Source organism: Cervus elaphus, chromosome 20 (assembly GCF_910594005.1).
Source record: "Cervus elaphus chromosome 20, mCerEla1.1, whole genome shotgun sequence".
Taxonomy (NCBI): Eukaryota; Metazoa; Chordata; class Mammalia; order Artiodactyla; family Cervidae; genus Cervus; species Cervus elaphus.
The window spans coordinates 114424525-114445121 of record NC_057834.1 but is presented as its reverse complement, the minus strand read 5'-3'; the positions used below and the strand labels follow the sequence as shown (position 1 = coordinate 114445121).

Genomic DNA, 20597 nt, shown 5'->3' with positions numbered 1-20597 from the left:
TGAACATATGAAAGTTCATGGTTCACATACTGTTGAAGCCTGGCTTGGAGAATTTTGCGCATTACTTTGCTAGCGTGTGAGATGCATGCAGTTGTGCAGTGAGCATTCTTTGGGATTGCCTTTCTTTGGGATTGGAGTGAAAACTGACCTTTCCAGTCATGGGGCCACTGCTGAGTTTTCCAAATTTGCTGGCGTATTGAGTGCAACACTTTCACAGCATCATCTTTTAGGATTTGAAAAGCTCAACTGGAATTCCATCACCTCCTCTAGCTTTGTTCATAGTGATGCTTCCTAAGGTCCACTTGACTTCACATTCCAGGATGTCTGGCTCTAGGTGAGTGATCACACCATCATGGTTATCTGGGTCGTGAAGATCTTTTTTGTACAGTTCTTCTGTGTATTCTTGCCACCTCTTCTTAGTATCTTGTGCTTCTGTTAGGTCCATACTGTTTCTGCCCTTTATTGTACCCATCTTTGCATGAAAAGTTCCCTTGGTATCTCTAATTTTCTTGAAGAGATCTCTAGTCTTTCCCATTCCATTGTTTTCCTCTATTTTTTTTTTTTTTGCTTTGGTCCTGAGGAAGGCTTTCTTATCTCTCCTTGCTGTTCTTCGGAATTCTGCATTCAGATGGTTATATCTTTCCTTTTCTCTTTTTCCTTTAGCTTCTTTTCTTTTCTCAGCTATCTGTAAGGGCTCCTCAGACAACCATTTTGCCTTTTTGCATTTCTTTTTCTTGGGGATGGTCTTGGTCACTGCCTCCTGTACAATGTCATGAACCTCCATCCATAGTTCTTGAGGCACTCTGTCTATCAGATCTAATCCCTTGAATCTATGTGTCACTTCCATTCTATAATTGTAAGGGATTTGATTTCAGTCATACCTGAAAAGTCAATTGATTTTACCAGTGCAGATCTGACTCTTCCTTCATTCTTAACTTCCATCCAAGTTAAATATGAGTGAAGACAGAGCAGCATACTCATGGGTCTCATTTTAGATTCATGACCAGTACCATTAAAGAAGCTCTTGAACCTACCCAGCAATCCTTCCTGGTCCCTAATACATTCCTAACTCCCCATATGACTTTTTGTGTGTGATTTCTTCTCTAATTTCCTGTGCTGCCTCTTCTTTCCTCAGTTTCAGCTGATGACATAACCCCAATTTCTCTGAATGAATAGAAGCAATCAGAGGATAGTTTTCACACAGTTCCATCCAACAACTTACTAGCATCTACACATTTTCTATTCTTAGTTTCCCGGACACCATTCTTTCTCAATTCTTTTCCTGCAGTCTTCTGACTTGCCACCTTCCCCTTCCCATCATATTCTGTATCTCAGTTGGTGGCAGTTCCTGTCTTCTACTTGCCCAAGCCATAAAGTTCAGAATCATCTTTAACTTTTTTTTTTTTTCACATTCCACATCCAACCTAAGGGCGAATATTGTCTGTTTTCCCTTTAAATATATCTAGAATCTGATAACTTCTGACTACCTTTTGAACTGTTAAAATCTTGGCTCAAGTTATCACTGTCTCTTGCCTGGATTGTTTTTATTGTGTTTATCTGATCTCCTTTCTTCTATTCTTGCTCCTTTTCCATCTGTTCTTTACAGAGGAGAAAGTTAGAGAGATCCATTACAGTAGGTCGAAAGCCTTCTCAAAGTAGAGGTCAAGGTCCTTGTGACCTCCAGGACCCTGTGAAATCCAGCTGTGTGCCGTCACTCTGACCTCAACTCCTGCCACTTCTTGCTCACGTTGCTTCAGCCACACTGGGTGTGGTGTATGTGTGTGTTTTAGTGTATAAATGTTCACCGAGTTCCCATCATGTTCTAGGCATTCGGGATATAACAAGAACAAAACAAGTGGTCATCTCTGCTGTCTTGGGAGCTTACCTCACAGGGAGGAGACAGTTAACAAATAAATACAGAAAATGTCAAGTGCTGATAAAGCAGGATAAACATTTAAATGTTTGTTTAATATTGTATAGAAAAGTATATGAAACTTCTTAATCTGCTTCCTTGTGAGAGTTTACAGACTAACTGGAGAGATAGAATACACACAGTGGGGCTTTCATCATGCATTTTCTTATTATTTAAGTGAGTGAATTTATTTATTTAATTCAAAAGTATTTAATTTTGGCATAACTTTTCCTTTGTGCTAATTTTATTACTGTTAATCAGATCCTGCTGTTGATGAATTCTTTATTCCACTTCAATCTGCTCTTGCCCAGGACTTTAGAAATTACCAGTATACATTGCCAGTAGTTCAAGGTTTGGTGGTTGATATGGAAGTTCGGAAAACCAGCATCAAAATTCCCAGCAACAGATACAATGAGGTAAGACTTACTGTGATTTTTTTCATAATTGAACATTATGAATGAAGATGAAAAATACATGATTGCATGTAAAACTTTAATGTATTGGCAGTGAAATCAGTTCATAATATTATATGAATTAAATCAGTGTTAGAGAATTTCATAACAGAAAGGAAGATGTTAAATTTGTCTTAGTTTTTGGTTGCGTCATTTGTTGTTTTTTGACCTTTTGGTGCTGACAGTCAACAGATTTGCATTTTGATTGAGGTATAAAAGTCACTTTATAATATTAGTGGTAGGATCTTTTGATTTTTCCCTCTTTTGGTAAGTATATATTATTAACTACCCTTAATGTTTAAGCATAGCTCACCTGTGTAAGTCCCAAAATGATTTTTAAGTAAAATTTTGAAAGCAAATGATTGCATCTCGAATTAAGCTGTATTTTGTAACTAAAATGAAATTGTGCATACTACACATATATTAGCAGAATTATGTAAGCAGTGTTCTTGCCTATTTGCCAAGTGAAGTACTACTTGAATTTTAAAATTTCTTAAAATCAGTTCTGAAGTGCAGACTAGTAATCACTGTGATTTAAAAGAGGAGTTTCAAAACTTAGTTTGATATGTTAAAATTTGTTGTTTTATTAGGCAGGGTAGTAACTCCCCAATTACTTCTTGTACTATTTTTGGTATAAAATAATTTCTTCCTTCCTTCTCTTACTTCCCCTTATTCCTTTCTTTTTTCCTTTCCCATTCTGCCATTTATTCACTTAGTCATTTGTACATTCAGTAAACATTATTTTTGTACTTGATATACACTTAAAATCACAGAAATGTCTTACTGGACTTATAAGCTCAGGGCTCAGTATTATTATGTGGGAAAGACATATTTGAAGAAAACATTTCTGTCTGATGGCTCTTTTCAGGACACTAGAAAATAGTAGTGAGAAAGAGTGCTTAATTTTTTCTGGGTACAATTAGCTGTTGGATAGTCCTACCTTGAAACTATACCAAACTACGTAGAGTCAAATTTTTAAAGAGAGCTATTTTTATGTAATTTGTACCCTAAGTAGTTTTTTAAGCTATGCTTTGAAAGCTTGTTTTATTTCTCATTGAAGTGTTATTATCTATTTCATAGATATTTATTAAATATATTCTGTGATATGAAATACAAAGATGAATTAGACATTATGAATGCTTCTGGGAGCTTATTGTCCAGAAATGAGATGCTGACACACATTGCTATGCCTGATGTTTGCACGATGATGCTTTGTGTTTGGTAATTGGAACTATTTATACAAGTATATCTGTGAAAGCCATGTTGTTGTTGTTTAGTTGCCCAGTGGTATCCAATTCTTTGCAACCTCATGGACTATAGCCTGCCAGGCTCCTCTGTCCATGGGATTTCACAGGCAGGGATACTAAAGTGGGTTGCCATTTCCTTCTCTACGGGATCTTCCCGACCCAGGGATTGAACCTTCATCTCCTGCATTGACAGGAGGATTCTTGACCACTGAGCCAATCAAGAAGCCTGTAAAAGCTATGAGGCCCCCATAATTATTTCAATACTTGACTAAGGACATTCATGACAACTTCCATTCATATTATCTGTCTTTATCTGAATTCTGCCTCCTAACTTTATGGTTGTGAAGTTTCAAAATTTTTTGTTCAAAAGCAGTAACTATATTTCTTGTAATTTATTATATTTAATTTTCAGTAAAGTTTACCAATTGTATATCACTTATTTTCCTTACTTGATTTAGCAGACTCACTTCTCTTCTAATTCAATTTTTGTTTTAACTCAGTGTAATTTTATTTCTTATGATCTTGGACAGTTGTGTCTATTAGTTGGAAAAGTAATTTCATACACAATATTTCATTGTATGTTGTTGTTGTTTAACTGCTAAATTGTATCTGACTCTTTTGCGACCCCATGGACTGTAACCCACCAGGCTCCTGTGTTCAGCTTTTTCACTCCCCTCTTTCACCCTCAAGAAGGCTCTTTAGTTCCTTTTCACTTTCTGCCATTAAAGTAGTATCATCTGCATATGTAACGTTGTTGATATTTCTCCCAGCAGTCTTGATTCCAGCTTGTGAGTCATCCATCCCGGCATTTCACATGGTGTACTCTGCACAGAAGTTAAATAAGCAGGGTGACAATATACAACCTTTCTCAATTTTGAAGCAGTCCGTTGTTCTGTGTCCGGTTCTAACTTGCTTCTTGACCTGCATACAGGTTTCTTGGGAGGGAGGTAAGGTAGTCTGGTATTCCCATCTCTTTAAGAATTTTCCATATGTTGTGATTCACACAGTCAGAGGTTTTCTTATAGTCAATGAAGCAGAAGTATATGTTTTTCTGGAATTCCCTTGCTTTCTCTATAATATAATGGATGTTGGCAATTTGATCTCTGGTTCCTCTGCCTTTTCTAAATCTAGCTTGTATATCTGAAATTTCTTGGTTCACATACTGCTGAAGCCTAGCTTGAAGGATTTTGAGCATTATTTGCTAGCATGTGAAGTGAGTGCAATTGTATGGTAGTTTGAACATCCTTTGTCATTGCCCTTCTTTGGGATTGGAGTGAAAACTGACCTTTTCCAGTCTTGTGGCCACTGGTGAGTTTTCCAAATTTTCTGACATACTGAGTATAGCACTTTCACAGCATCATCTTTTAGGATTTGAAATAACTCAGCTGAAATTCCATCACCTCCGCTAGCTTTGTTCGTAATAATGTTTCCTAAGGCCCACTTGACTTCACACTCCAGGATGTATAGCTCTAGGTGAGTGACCACACCATCATGGTTATCTCATCATTAGGACCTTTTTTATATAGTTCTTCTGTATATTCTTGCCACCTCTTCTTAATCTCTTCTGCTTCTCTTAGGTCCTTAATGTTTCTGTCCTTTATTGTGCCCATCCTAGCATGAAATGTTCCCTTGTTATCTTTGATTTTCTTGGGGAGATCTCTAGACTTTCCCATTCTATTGTTTTCCTCTGTTTTTTTTGCATTGTTCACTTAAGAAGCGCCCCCCACCTTTTTTTTTTAATCCTAGCTATTCTCTGACACTCTGTATTCAGTTGGATGTATCTTTCCCTTTCTACCTTGCCTTTTGCTTCTAATATGATAATTTGTAAAAGAGATTTTATAGGTTTTAAAGCAAAAACATGACTTAACCAAAGTAAAATTTTAGAAAACTTAGTTTTGGCAGCTTATATGTAAATTATCAAGAGAGGGGGACTTCTAAGTGTCAACTAAAAAAAAAACAAACACAACATAAAAGTTGAGAATTATGTTTTATTCAGTGGCCTTATTGAGAATACAGCCCAGGAGACAGCCTCTCAGATACTTCTGAGGGACTGTTCCAAAGAGGTAAGGGAGGAGGAGCCAGGACATGTAGGAATTTTTGCTGGAAAAAAATTGAACATCAAAAGATTACTGCTAAGTGTGAAAAATCCAGACATCTCAGGTTAATGATTTTAGTTCTTTCTAAGTATGGAAAGATGCAAGAGTCAGAGTTCACTGAAATTATTCCTTAGATATTCATTTGAGCCATGTAGGGTCAGTATCCTGTCTTTCTCCCTCCTGATATCCCCTTATCATGGACTGTTGATGTTGGCTATAGTGGTGATGAATTGATGGTAGGCAACATTCATTGTTTACCAGAATGACAGGCAGCATGCTTTGTTTACTGAAATGTCAGACAACATTTTTTTCCATATAAGGAAAGACTTTAAGCTTAGAAAGCTAGAAGGTAGTATTTCTGAAGTAGTAATTTTAATAAATGAAGTAGTCACTGTATATAAATTTTCTAATTTCTTTCATCAAGACTATTCAAAAAAAAAAAAAAAGGCTATTCAAGATCTCTGTTGGTCTAGGTAAAGTTACTCATGTTCTTATGAGACATTATCTTGATCACTGTGTTAAGTAATATCTATTGAGGGTATATTATGTATCAGGCATTATTCTAAGCATATATGTATCTTCACGCTACCTCTATGAAATGAGTAGGGGTAAGTCCCTTGTTACAGGTAAGGATATTAAGGCACAGAGCTAGCAAGTGTTGGAGCTAGAATCAAACCCAGGCACTCTAATTTCAGTGTCACTGTTCTTAAACACTATCCTAAACTGATTTTCATAGACATCAGTTTAATTATTATTTCTGATTGTAGGGCTGATTTTAGGGTCTTTGCAGAGGTAAAGCCCCAATCCAGTATGACCTGTTGTTTAGTCACTCAGTCGTGTCCGACTCTTTGTGACCCCATGAACTGTAGCCTGCTAGGCTCCTCTGTTCATGGGGATTCTCCAGGCAAGAATACTGGAGTGGGTTGCCATGCCCTCCTCTAGGGGATCTTCCCAACCCAGGGATCGAACCCAGGTCTCCCGCATTGCAGGTGGATTCTTTACCTTCTGAATATAAGAAGGGGAAATTTGGACCTAGACATGTATAAAGAGAAGATGACAGGAAGAGACATAAGGAGAAGATGGCTATCTACAAGTCAGGAGCGAGTTCTGAAACAAATCTTTCCTTTTGCAATCCTCAAATGAAACCAGTGCTATTGACATCTTGATTTGGGATTTCTAGCCTCCAGCATTGTGAGACAATAAATTTCTGTTGTTTAAGCCACCACTTAAAGCCATCACAACACACACTAACATACCAGTCTACCTTAAATAGCTAAACATCATGACAAAATATGTGAGGGGAAAAAAGCAAAAACCTAAGAACAATGGGATAGAGAAGGTGAGTCCTATGATTACCCTACCTTACTGTCTGGAGTTAGTTTCCAGGCCATAGTGCAGTTAGAGGGAAGTTAACCTGATCCTAGAGGTCTAGAGGCTCCCTGAGTTGAACAGAATGTAGAGGCCATCATGGCTAGAATTTACAAGACAGATTATGGAAATAAAAGAACTCTGGAGATCTGTAAGAAGTTCCTATTGGGTCTTCAGCTGACTACTAATCAATGCATGTATGTGAGAAAAAACGCTGGAGAGGAGCAGCTAGAACACTTCTCAAAGTTCCAGGAATAATTTATATTCTTACCATCTAGAGTAAGAAAGGGACAAAAAATTTGTAGTGATCAAAGTTGTTCATAAATTTAGTCTGCTCTGATCCTACCTAACAAGCTTAAAATAAAACTTCAACAAGATGAGGGCCTGTACATTCTAAGGCAAGACATGGAAAATATAAAAAACCCAAATCAAACTTCAAGAAACAAAAATGACAATGAGATGAAAAATACACTGGATGAGAATAATGGCAGATCAGACACTGCCGAAAAAAATTAATAAACCTAAAAACAGAATAGAACCATCCAAGGTGAAATACAAAGATAAAAGGCTGGAAAATAAAATGAATGGAATATCATTGAGATGTGAGAAATGTTGGATGGCTTAACTCTGTAATTGAAGTCCCCAAGAGAACAGAGAAGTGGGTTGACAGAAAAGGTATTCGAAGTATCAGTGATGAAAAATTTTGTAAATTTAGTGAGAAGTATAATCATATAGATTCAAGAAGTTCAATGAACTCCAGCTGCAGGATGAAAAGTATTACATTAAGGAACGTTATAATCATCATCATCAAATTGCTTAACACCAGAGGTAAAGAATCTTAAAGGCAACTAGAGAAAAAAAAATCCACTTTATGTACTGAGTAATGGGTATAAGAATGACTGTAGACTTCTCATTCAAACAGTGCACAAAATCCTTAAGGTACTAAAAAAAAGAAAACCTATCAACCTATAGATTAAAACACCTAAAATAAAATACCCAGGAATAAATTTAAACCAAGGATATAAAGATCAGTACTATTAAAACCATAAAACATTGATGAAGAAAATTGAAGATGATACCAAGGAATAGAAAGATATTCCAGATTTATGGATTAGCAGAATTAATACTGTTAAAATCCATGCTACCAAAAGTGATCTATAGATCTAATGCAATTCTTACCAAAATACTCATGACATTTTTCACAGAACTAGAAGAAATAATCCTAAATCTTATATGGAATCACAGAAGACCTTGAGTTGCCATCCAATCTTGAGAAAAAAAAAAAGGACAAAGCTAGAGGTAGAATACTTTTAGACTTCAGACTATAGTACAAAGCTGCAGTCATCAAAATAGAATGGTACTGGCACAGAAAGAGATAAAGATCAATGGAATCAAATAGAGAGCTCAGAAATAAACCCACATACTTAGGTTCAATTAACCTACAATGAAGGAGGCATGATATTTACCGGAGAGAACAGTCTCTCTTCAATAAGTAGTGCTCAGAAAACTGGACAGCAGCTTGTAAAAGAATGAAATTAGAACATTGTCTCACACCATATACAAAAATAAACTCAAAATGGATTAAAGACCTAAATGTAAGACCTGAGACCATAAAACTCCTGGATGAAAACATAGGCTGAACACTAATTTACAGAAAGTGTAGCAATATTTTCTTAGATCTATCTCCTAAGGCAAAAGAAATAAAAGCAAAAATAAATAAATGGGACCTAGTTAAATGTAAGAGGTTTTTTAATAGCAGAGAAAACTATCTCCAAAATGAAAAAACAACCCCCTGAATAGGAAAACACTGATGCTGAAGCTGAAACTCCATACTTTGACCTCCTCATTTGAAGAGTTGACTCATTGGAAAAGACCCTGATGCTGAAAGGGATTAGGGGCAGGAGGAGAAGGGGACGACAGAGGATGAGATGGCTGGATGGCATCACTGACTCGATGGACATGGGTTTGAGTAAACTCCGGGAGTTGGTGATGGACAGGGAGGCCTGGCATGCTGTGATTCATGGGGTTGCAAAGAGTCGGACACGACTGAGCGACTGAACTGAACTGAATAGGAAAAAATATTTGCTAATGATATGACTGATAAAGGGTTAATATTCCAAAATAGATACATGGCTCACACAACTCAATATTAGAAAGGCAAACAACTTGGGGGACTTCCCTGGTGGTCCAGTGGCTAAGACTCCATGCTTCCAATGCAGGGGATCTGGGTTTGATCCCTGGTCAGAGAATTAGGTCCCACATGCTACAACTAAGACCTGGTACAGTCAAATGAATAAAGTAATTAAAGAATAATAACAAATAACTTGATTAAAAAATGGTCAGAAGAGAATGCTCTGGAAGTCCAGTGGTTAGGACTCAGCACTCTCACTGCCTAGGTCTGGGTTTGATCCCTGGCCAGGGAACTAAGATCCTGCAAGCTGCACGATGTAGCAAAAAGAAAAAGAAGGTATGAATAGATGTTCCAAAGAAAGTATACACATGGCCAACAGGCACATGAAAAGTTTCTCAGCATTTCTAATTATCACAGAAATGCAAATCAAAACCTCAGTGAAGAACCACCTCACACTTGTCAGAATGACTATCATCAAAATGTCTATAAATAACAAATGTGGCAAAGCTGTGGAGAAAGGAGGATCCTAGTACAGAGGGGATTCCTGTTAGGGGGCTTGTAAATTGGTACAGCTACTATGGAAAATATTATGGAGGTTCCTAAAAAAACTAAATATAGAATTATCATATGATTCAGCAGTTCCACTCTTGGGTATATATTTGAAGAAAAAGTAATTTGAAAATGTACATGGACCCCAATGTTGGTAGAAGCATAATTTACAGTAACCAAGATACAGAAGCAGCCTAAGTGTCCATCAACAGATGAATGGTATATGTGTATGTATGTATACACAAACACGCTTGCACGTGCAATGGAGTGTTACTCAACCATAAAAAAGAATTTACAACAAAATGAATGGACCTAGAGGATATTAAGCTTACTGAAATAAGTCAAAGACAAATACTGTAATGTTATCACTTACTTGTGGAATCTAAAAGAATAAAACAAGTGAACATAACAAAATAGACTCACAGATGTAGAAAATAAATTAGTGGTTACCAGTGGGGAGAGGGGAATGAAGAGCAGCAAGATATGCATAGGGGAATAAGGAGGTACAAACTAGTGTCTATAAAATAGATAAGCTAGAAGGGTATATTATACAGCCCAGAGAAGTATAGTTGTTATTTTATAAACTTTAAATGCAGTATAATCTATAAAAATATTGAATCACTGTGTTGTACACCTGAAATTAGTATTGTAAATCACCCATATTTCACTTAAAAATAGTGAAAACACAAAGTCCCATTATGAGGTATGAGAGAAGGGGTATCATTACAGGCTCTATAAATAGTAGAAAAACAATAGAGCGTAGTATGAATGCATTTATACTAATCCATGTCCAACTTGGACAAAATGGACAAATTCTTTGAACGTTGACTTTCATACCTCTCTCAAGAAAAAATAGGTAACTTGAATAGCCCTGCATACATTGAAAGAATTGAATTTATTATTGTAAACCTCTTCACAAGGAAAAGCCCGGGTCTAGATATGTTCACTGGTGATTGTTACAAAAGGAAGGACAGAATAACACCAGTTCTATACAAACTCTTAATAAATAGATGAGGAGGCTTTAATTCCACTAGTATCAAAATCAGAAAGAATTTTTAGGAAATGAAAACTGCAGACCTATATCCCTCATAGTTGGTTGCATAAATACATAACAAGTTTTTAGTATATCCAATTCAATAATATACAAAAATTAAGATACTTCATAACTAAATGGGATTTATTCCAAGAATGCTAAATTAATTTATCAATCTGTAACTCAGCATATTAATAGGATAGAAAGGAAAAGCATGTTAAAATAAAAAACTACAGAAATCTCATCTCTCTATATATACATATATATGTGTGTATATATATATCAGCAGTGTAAAATAGAAGTTTTACAGTCTAATAAAGAGAATTTATGAAAGACCTAAAATTAATATGTCCAATGGTGACTGATTGATTGGTTCTTTAAGATGAGGAACAAGGAGATGATGTCTATTCTTGGTTTTGTTAAACATTTCTGGATCTTCTAGCCAATGTAATAAGGGGGGAAAAAACAAAATCAGAGGAATACAGTTGGAAAAAAAAATGTCTTTATTCATGGATAACATGATTATCTACGTAGGAAATCCTGGAGTAGTGTGTGCATGCTCAGTCGTGTTCAACTCGTTGCAGACCCATGGACTGGTAGCCCACCAGGCTCCTCTGTTCATGGGATTTCCCAGGCAAGGATACCGGAGTGGATTGCCATTTCCTACTTCCAGGGATCTTCCTGACCAAGGGATCGAACCCCAGTTCCTTGTGTCTTCTGCATTGGCAGGTGGATTCTTTACCACTTCTTCACCTAAGGAGTTTACAAAATAGTACCAAATCTAATCAATCAGTTTATCAGAGTTACAAGATCATTGTGTAAAAATCAATTGTATTTCTGTATACTAACAATCAGAAGTTGGAATTTAAAAACTATACAATAGCATCATAAATATGATGTATTTAGGGGTAAATTTAACAGATTATCAGCAGTCCCTCTATGTTGAAAATTACAGAACATTGCTAAGAGAAACTGAAGACCCAAATTAATACTATGAGGTATACTATGTTTTTGAATCAGAAGATGCAATATTGTTAAGATGTCATTTGTCCCCAGATTGATTCGTAGCTTCAGTACAATCCCAGTAAACATATCAGCAAGCTATTTTAAAATAGAAATTGAGACACTGATTCTAAAATGTATATGGATATTCAAGAGACCCAGAATAGCTGAGACAACTTTGAAAAAGAACGTAATTCAAAGACTTACACTACCTGATGCTTAAAGCTTATTTTAAAGATATGTTAATCAGGACAATAGTATTTTAGTGTAATATGTATGTCTAGATCGGTAGAACAGAGTTGAGTGATTTCAAGTGCTGTTTATAAGGGTGTATACACATACCAAAATTTGTCAGATTACACACTTTAAATGTGTACATTTTGTCACTTATTTTAAATACAGCTAAAAAATATCACAAAATCTTTCAGGAAATGTAGTGGACATTCAAACTTTCATCACATCACTGGGAGAATAGAACCAAAGAGGTAGCCTCATGTCAGAGTTTCAAGCAAAAAGGAACAAAATTGTGTTGATTCTTTACTAAAAACCAGAGAGAAATAATGTTGGTTGTGATATAATATAAGAATCTATGAAACTGTATATCTATGCAATCCCCAACTTGTATAATTTAGGCTGAATGGCATCTTGAGATTCTTTTTCCCTGAACAGTTCTAAAATAGGAATTTCCGTTTATTTTAGTTCAAAGCTACATATATCCTTCAGAGAATTGTGAAGTTATAAAAGCATAATTTTAAAGGTTCATTGTAGCACAAGCACGAACAGATGGTCCTAAAATCTGCTGGAGGAATGTTTTATTTTTTGGCCTTCAAGGAATACATTTCTTTTCTCTTAGGGAGAAGGAACTAATAGTCTTCTTTTCAAAAGAATGAAGGGAGTTGGTGAAAGGTGCTCTGGAAAATGGGGCAGAGGAAAGAGGTGCTGTCCATTGACTGTTAGCATAGCTGTTCCTCGTGTTATACATGGAAGACAGTGTTTAACCTCAGGTTGAATGAAAATACAAGGATCCCCCAGGAGCCCTGGCTGTTACCTCTCCAGTGACTGCAGCAGGAGCTGAACACTGCATGTTCACAGTAAGATTGTCTTTACCCCTCCTCCCCCATGTCCCTGCATGCCCAGTGATAGGGGTGAGCCGTGGCTTCAGAACGTTATTTCTAGCTAAGCCCCTGGGTTTCCCTATCTCCTAGCTCTCCCAAGGTTGCTGCTACTTTTAATGTTGAGGCCACCTCTAATCTCATTGTGTTCAAGTACCGTAAGAAACCCTGGTCTCCCTCCACATCCCTCATCTCCCCAAATTTAATTTCTGTCTCTGTACATCCACCTTTCTGACCCCATTTTTCACTCATCTTGAAAAACTCAATGGCTCAGTCCCTGTGAGTTTTATTTGTCTCTGTCCACTTCCTTGTTGACCTAGCCAGTCCCTTGGGTTTAAATACAGCCTCCTGATGTCTTCCAGATATCTTCCTTCAACCTGACTCTTCCCTGTTTTATAGACTTGAGTGTCTTTTTTAAAAATTAATTAATTTGTTTATTTACTTATTTTGTTGGCCATGCCACCTGGCTTGCAGGAGTATCTCAGTTCCCTGACCAGGGATTGAACCCATGCCATGGCAGTGAAAGCCTGGAATCATAACTACCAGGCTGCCAGAGAAGCCCTCAACTTGAGTTTCTTATTGCTTACTTTGACATCTCTAGTTTTTTTAGGCATCTTAAGCTTAGCATGTTCAATTCTGAACTCCTGATCTTCCCTCAGAATTTCCTCTTGCAGTCTTCCCTAAATTAATGGCAGTGCCATCCTTCCATTTACCAGGCCCAAAACTTTGGAGTTGTCTTTAAGTCTTCTTTCATATCCTAAGTCGAACCTGTTGTTCTGTGTTCTGCTGGCTCTACCTATCTAGATCCCAGCCACCTCTCAACCCTTGGGCCAGTCTTGGTCAAAGGTAATCTTGGATTTGTGCGGTAGTCTCCTAACTGGTCTTTGTCGGCAGCCTTTCCCCCATCCCTTTATTCTCAACACAGCAGCCCAAGTGATCCTGTTAAAACTAAGTCAAATCATGTCACTCTTCTGCTCAAAATTCTTCAAAGATCTTTCATCCCGATCAGAACTATACCTGAAGTCTTCTATACCATACGTTCCCCTTAACCCACTACCTGTTTAGCCTTACTTCTTATACTTCTCCCTTTTCAGTCACACTGTGCCTAATTGATGTTCCTTGAAATTGTCTGGCTTGTAACATGCTGCAGCCACACAGCCACTGAAGCAGCTGCTCTAAGTGCCTGTAGGGCTCCAGGCCCTTCCCTGGGTGGTCCCGTGGCTTTTCCCTCTCTTTTCAGTAAGAGCCCTCCTAAGTATCCAGGATTAAGTGGCACTTGCCGGTACTCCTAGTCATCCTGCATGCCTTATTTTCTATAAGCACTTATCAGTGTCTAGCATTTAATGATGTTACTTCCCCCCCCTTTGCACACAAGAACATGACTTCTGTGAGGTGAGATTGTTCAGTGCTGAGTGAGCCGAGTGCTGACACAGTGCCTGGTGCACACTAGGTGCTCGTTTGCTACACAAATGAGTGAAGGTTCGTGGTTCATGATATGTAGATCCATAGGCCTGGAAGGTGGCTGCTAGCTTCTCCACACAAGGGAACCGCAGCTAATTAGAAGGACAGATATTTGTATCTTCCCTGCAGCCATGAAATTAAAAGACACTTACTCCTTGGAAGGAAAGTTATGACCAACCTGGACAGCATATTAAAAAGCAGAGACATTACTTTGTCAACAAAGGTCTGTCTAGTCAAGGTTATGGTTTTTCCACTGGTCATTTATGGGTGTGAGAGTTGGACTATAAAGAAAGCTGAGCGCCAAAGAATTGATGCTTTTGAACTGTGGTGTTGGAGAGGACTCTTGAGAGTCCCTTGGACTGCAAGGAGATCCAACCAGTCAATTCTAAAGGAGTTCAGTCCTGAGTGTTCATTGGAAGGACTGATGTTGAGGCTGAAATTCCAATATTTTGGCCACCTGATGCGAAGAGTTGACTCATTTGAAAAGACCCTGATGTTGGGAAAGATTGAAGGCAGGAGGAGAAGGGGACGACAGAGGCTGAGATGGTTGGATGGCATCACCAACTCAATGGACATGAGTTTGGGTAAACTCCGATAATTGGTGATGGACAGGGAGGCCTGGCATGCTGCGGTTCATGGGGTTGCAAAGAGTCAGACACGACTGAGCAACTGAACTGAAACATCTCCAGGAAAGGACATTCCTCCACCTGTCCTATTGTCATTCAACTCAGTGTTGCTTTCTCAGTTCTGTGTCTCTTCCTTCACTTATGCTTTTTTTCTTTATCCAAAGTGTTCTTCCTCTGTACCTGATTTCATAGCCAATTCAAATGTTAAACCCTTTAGGAAACCTTAATTCTCCATTCTCCAAACAGTATCACTCCTTTTTGCCTTCCTCTGTTTCCCATCTTTCTTTTTCTTTTTTGACCTGCAGCGCTTGCAGGATCTTAGTTCCCTCACCAGGGATCAAACTGAGGCCCCAGCAGTAAAAGCACTGAGTCCTAATCACTTTACCAGAAGGGAATTCCTCTAGAACTGTATTCTTTAATGGTGTTTGTGATTGTGTGAATGTTAGATTCTGGGGGTGGGAAACAGGGAAAAAAAGCTCATGTACGTTTCACCTGGTATGCTAAAATGATTCTTTTAAGATAAGAGCACATAGAATTTAGCTCAGTGCCTGGCTCATGGGTGGCACTTCGTATATGTTCTGTGTTTTGCACGTACTGTTGTTATAGAAATTGTCTCCCTGCCTTTTATCAGTATGTCATTGTCACTAATTTGTGAACTCTTAGAAGGTCTGAATCCCGTTATCTGATAAGATATACTCAATGGAATTATTTGCTGCTGACTTGAAGATTGCTTTGCAGTTTTATATGCAGAGCAGAGGAGACAAGCATACAAATTTTATTTAACAAATACTTAAACTTCTTATGCTCTTGGTGCTGTTCTAAGCACTTTATTAATATTTATTTAATCCTCATAGCTTATAAAATAGTTTTATTATCCCATTTTACAGAGGAGGAAATTAAGATACAGAGAAATCATGTAACTTGCCCAGTGTCATACGGCTAGTTAGTAACTAGGCCAGGATTGTGTTATAGGCAGTCTGGCTTGAGTCCTTGATGTTAATCAGATCCAGAGCTGGATGCGGATGATGCCACATAAGAAATACAAAAAATGTGCTATGGCAGTTCAAAAAAGGGGGTGGTCACATTAGTTCTGATGGGGAATTAAAGAAGGCTACTGGTGGGAACTGGTGTTTTTACTAAATCTCAACTTGGGATCAGCTTTTTTCAGCTGCTTGGATATGGGAGAAGAAAAGGGAGGGTGGTGGTGGTGGTATAGTTGCTAAGTCATATCCGACTCTTGTGACTCCATGGACTGTAGCCTGCCAGGCTCCTCCGTCCATGGGATTCTCCAGGCAAGAATACTGCAGTGGGTTGCCATTGACTTCTCCAGGGGATCTTCCTGACCCAGGAATTGAACCCAGGTCTCCTGCATTGCAGGAGGATTCTTAACCAACTGAGCTACAAAGGAGGCCCAAAAGGAGGGTAAATAAGAGCAAACGCTACAACTCAGAGATGGGAAATGGTAAGACAGCCGGAGGCAGTCCTGCTTGCAAGGATCCAGTAGGAAGGGAGGTGAAGCAGGAGAGCTGGTTTGGAGTTAGAGCATAGGACACTTAGGATCTGAGTGGAGGACAAGTGGGGAAGATGTGATCAGAGCTGTGCCTTTGGTAAACATGGAAGCGTTCAGTCAATCTAAGAAAGAAAAGAAAATTTTTATTTGAGCCAAATTGAGGATTATAGCCTGGAAAAGCATCTCAGAAAGCTCTGAGAACTGTTAACACCCGTTAGAAGTCAGTGCACAGTTATATGTTTTTTGAGACAGAGTGCTATACATTACATGATGTATTATTAACAGTTGACACAACCCAGATCTGCTAGAAATGACCCCCTCCCAAGATCCAGAGGAAATGTTATCAAAAGTGGCCTTGTTGGAGCTTGGAGAATGTTGCTTTCATGGTTGAGCAGGTATTTCTGCCAATGGGGAGGCCTGGTGGATGCATAATGCAGATACACAATGCACAGTAGAAGGGAGAGAGAAGGCCAAAAAGCAGAGAAAATTTTTTTTATGTTTAAAATTTTTCTTATCTTACCATAAATATGAATTTTTTTTTTCACATGTAGAATGAATCAGTGCTGCTGGAGACTGACTGTAGGTAACAGTTATAAAGTTGTTAAATGGCCAGAAAAGAGGTAACGGGTCTTGAGCTACAGTAACAATAGTAATAAATCAACAGATATGACAGACTTTGAGTTGACAGAGCAGAGAAATGGCTCAACTAAAGTGGAAAACCAATTATTTATCTCATCGTATGACAAGTGTAAGTTTACTTTATGTTCAGTAAGATCCTTTGAATATTTGGGAAATTCTCTCTTTGGTATAAATGAACATGGTTTTAAGAAAACAAACCAACCAACCCTGTTCATTCATTTCTAAAGAAATACGAAGTTTTAAGAAAATCTCATTAGCTTTGAAATTGACATCCAGGAAAATGATTTTGTTAGAGGCTAGCTAATTTATTCAGAATATCCAAATGGAAAACTTTTTATATTTTTTCATGAGGCCATTTGGCTTGTGGAATACCTGGCTCCTTGACCAGGGGCTGAACCTGGACCCAGCAGTGAAAGCTCTGAGCCCTAACTACCGGGTCACCAGGAAATTCTTTTTTTTTTTTGGAAATTCTTGAAAATATTCTTAATCTGCTCAATGTAAGCAAAATTAGAAATCACTTTAGCCTAATGATTTGGAAGAAATGGCAGATATAATATTTTTTAGAATTCTGTATATGATTGTATCCATTTCTTTCATGTGATATAAGTGTAAATTGTAACTGAGAACCTAAATTGGTCTATCTACTGACTTCTTCAAGAAGGGATCTTTTGACTTAACTTATTTGCAAAAACTTATTTAAAAGTATTTTTTAGAAAACCCTGATAGAACTAGTTTGTTTTATTGGGTTGATAAAAGTTAGTGTGAGAGGAATTTTTAATTATTATTTGGATGCCTCTGGCAATACAGCTGTATATTAAAATATTAACTTTGCAAGAGTTATAAACATAACAGAGTCAAACCAGAAGATGATGGTATCTTGGCATTGTATTGGTACAGTGCCTAGAAATAAATTTACCAAGGATATAAAAGACTTGAAACCTTAAAACTATAAAATTTGTTGAAAGAACTTGAAGAAGACCTAAATAAATGGGACGACATCTCATGTTCATGTATTGGAAGACTGAAAGTTGTTAACATGCTAATACTACTCAAAGTGATCTACAAATCCAGCACAAGCCCTATCAGAATTCCAATGGGGACTTCCCTGGTGGCCCAGTGGATAAGAATCCATCTGCCAGTGCAGGGGAAACAGGTTCAGTCCCTGATCCAGGAGGATTCCACATACATAGCACAGAGCAAGTAAGCCCCTGTGCCATACCTACGGAGCCTGCAGAGCCTGAGCTCACGAGCCCATGAGCCACAACTAATGAGCCCTCATGCTGAGACTGCTGAAGCCTGTGAGCCTAGAGCCTGTGCGCCACAACAAGAGAAGCCACTGCAATGAGAGGCCTGCGCACCACAGTGAAGAGCACCCCTGCTCACAACAACCAGAGAAAACCCTGCACAGAGCAGCGAAGACCCAGCGCAGCCAGAAAAATAAAATTTTTCTTTAAATTTCTGTGGCCTTTTATAGAATTGGAAAGCCAATACTCAAGTTCATTTGAAATTGCAAGGCACTCTGAAGCCAAAATCTTGTAAAAGAACAAAATTGGAGGCTTCGCACTTGTCAGTTTCAAAACTTAATTCAAGGCTACAGTAATCAAAAGTGTGGTATTGGAATGAAATAGAATTAAGGTCCCAGAAATAAATTCATACATTTAATGGCCAGTTGCTTTTGACAAGAGTGCCAAGACTGTTTAATGGTGAAAGAATAGTCTTCAACAAATGGTACTGGGACAACTAGATATCCACATGTAAAAAGAATTAAGTTGTTCCCTTACTTCAAATCATAAAGTTTAACTCAAAATAGATCAATGACCTGAATATAAGAGCTAAATTCATACAGCTCTTAGAGAAAAACATGAGGGTAAGTTTTCATGACCTTAGATTTGGCAGTGGGTTTTTAAATATGCATAAACAACAAAAGAAAAAAATACATAAATTGGAGTTAAGAAAAAGTAAAACCTTTTGTGCATCCAAGGATATTAACAGGAAAGTGGAAAGACAACCAATAAAATGGGAGAAAATATTTGCAGTCCATTTAGCTGATATAAGGATCTGTTCTCTAGGTCTAGAATAAAGAAATCTTACAACTCAACAACAAAAGACAAACAGTCCAATTTAAAAATGAGCAAGAGACATGAAGAGACATTTCTCCAGAAAAGATTCACAAATGGCCAACAAGCACTTGAAAAGATGCTTAACATGTTGGTGATGCCATCCAACCATCTCATCCTCTGTTGTCTCCTTCCCCTCCCCCCTTCAATCTTTCCCAACATCAGGGTCTTTTCAAATGAGTCAGCTCTTCACATCAAAGTATTGGAGTTTCAGCTTCAGCATCAGTCCTTCCAGTGAACACCCAGGACTGATCTCCTTAGGATTGACTGGTTGGATCTCCTTGCAGTCCAAGGGACTCACAAAAGTCTTCTCCAACACCACAGTTCAAAAGCATCAATTCTTTGGCGCTCAGCTTTCTTCACAGTCCAACTCTCACATCCATACATGACCACTGGAAAAACCATAGCCTTGACTAGACAGACCTTTGTTGACAAAGTAATGTCTCTGCTTTTTAATATGCTGTCTAGGTTGGTCATAACTTTCCTTTTAAGGAGTAAGTGTCTTTTAATTTCATGGCTGCAATCCCCATCTGCAGTGATTTTGGAGCCCCCCAAAATAAAGTCAGCCACTGTTTCCACTGTTTCCCCATCTATTTGCCATGAAGTAATGCGACCGGATCCAACCAGTCCATCCTAAGGAGATCAGTCCTGGGTGTTCATTGGAAGGACTGATGCTGAAGCTGAAACTCCAGTATTTTGGCCACCTCATGCGAAGAGCTGACTCATTGGAAAAGACCCTGATGCTGGGAGGGATTGGGGGCAGGAGGAGAAGGGGGCGACAGAGGATGAGATAGCTGGATGGCATCACCCACTCGATGGGCATGAGTTTGAGTAGACTCCGGGAGTTGGTGATGGACAGGGAGGCCTGGCGTGCTGCAATTCATGGGGTCGCAAAGAGTCGGACACGACTGAGCGACTGAACTGAACTGAACTGAATGCGACCGGATGCCATGATCTTAGTTTTCTGAATGTTGAGTTTTAAGCCAACTTTTTCACTCTCCTCTTTCACTTTCATCAAGAGGCTCTTTATAAAGTTCTTCCCTTTCTGCCATAAGGGTGGTGTCATCTGCATATCTGAGGTTATTGATATTTCTCCCAGCAATCTTTATTCCAGCTTGTGCTTCATCCACCCCAGTGTTTCTCATGATGTACTCTGCATATAAGTTAAATAAGCAGGGTGACAATATACAGCCTTGACGTACTCCTTTTCCTATTTGGAACCAGTCTGTTGTTCCATGTCCAGTTCTAACTGTTGCTTGCTGACCTGCATACAGGTTTCTCAAGAGGCAGGTCAGGTGGTCTGGCATTCCCATCTCTTTCAGATTTTGCAATTTATTGTGAT

The 20597-nt window shown here is 38.3% G+C and overlaps 1 protein-coding gene across 3 annotated transcripts in view; it reads left to right on the top strand.

Annotated features, from left to right (window-relative positions):
• ZFYVE9 (zinc finger FYVE-type containing 9) overlaps positions 1-20597 on the top strand; it is a 176329-nt gene that overhangs the window by 140898 nt on the left and 14834 nt on the right. For all 3 annotated transcript variants that reach the window (XM_043878351.1, XM_043878349.1, XM_043878350.1), the window contains one exon: positions 2224-2328. In XM_043878351.1, the coding sequence (XP_043734286.1) occupies positions 2224-2328 (105 nt within the window). The remainder of the gene's footprint in view (positions 1-2223; positions 2329-20597) is intronic.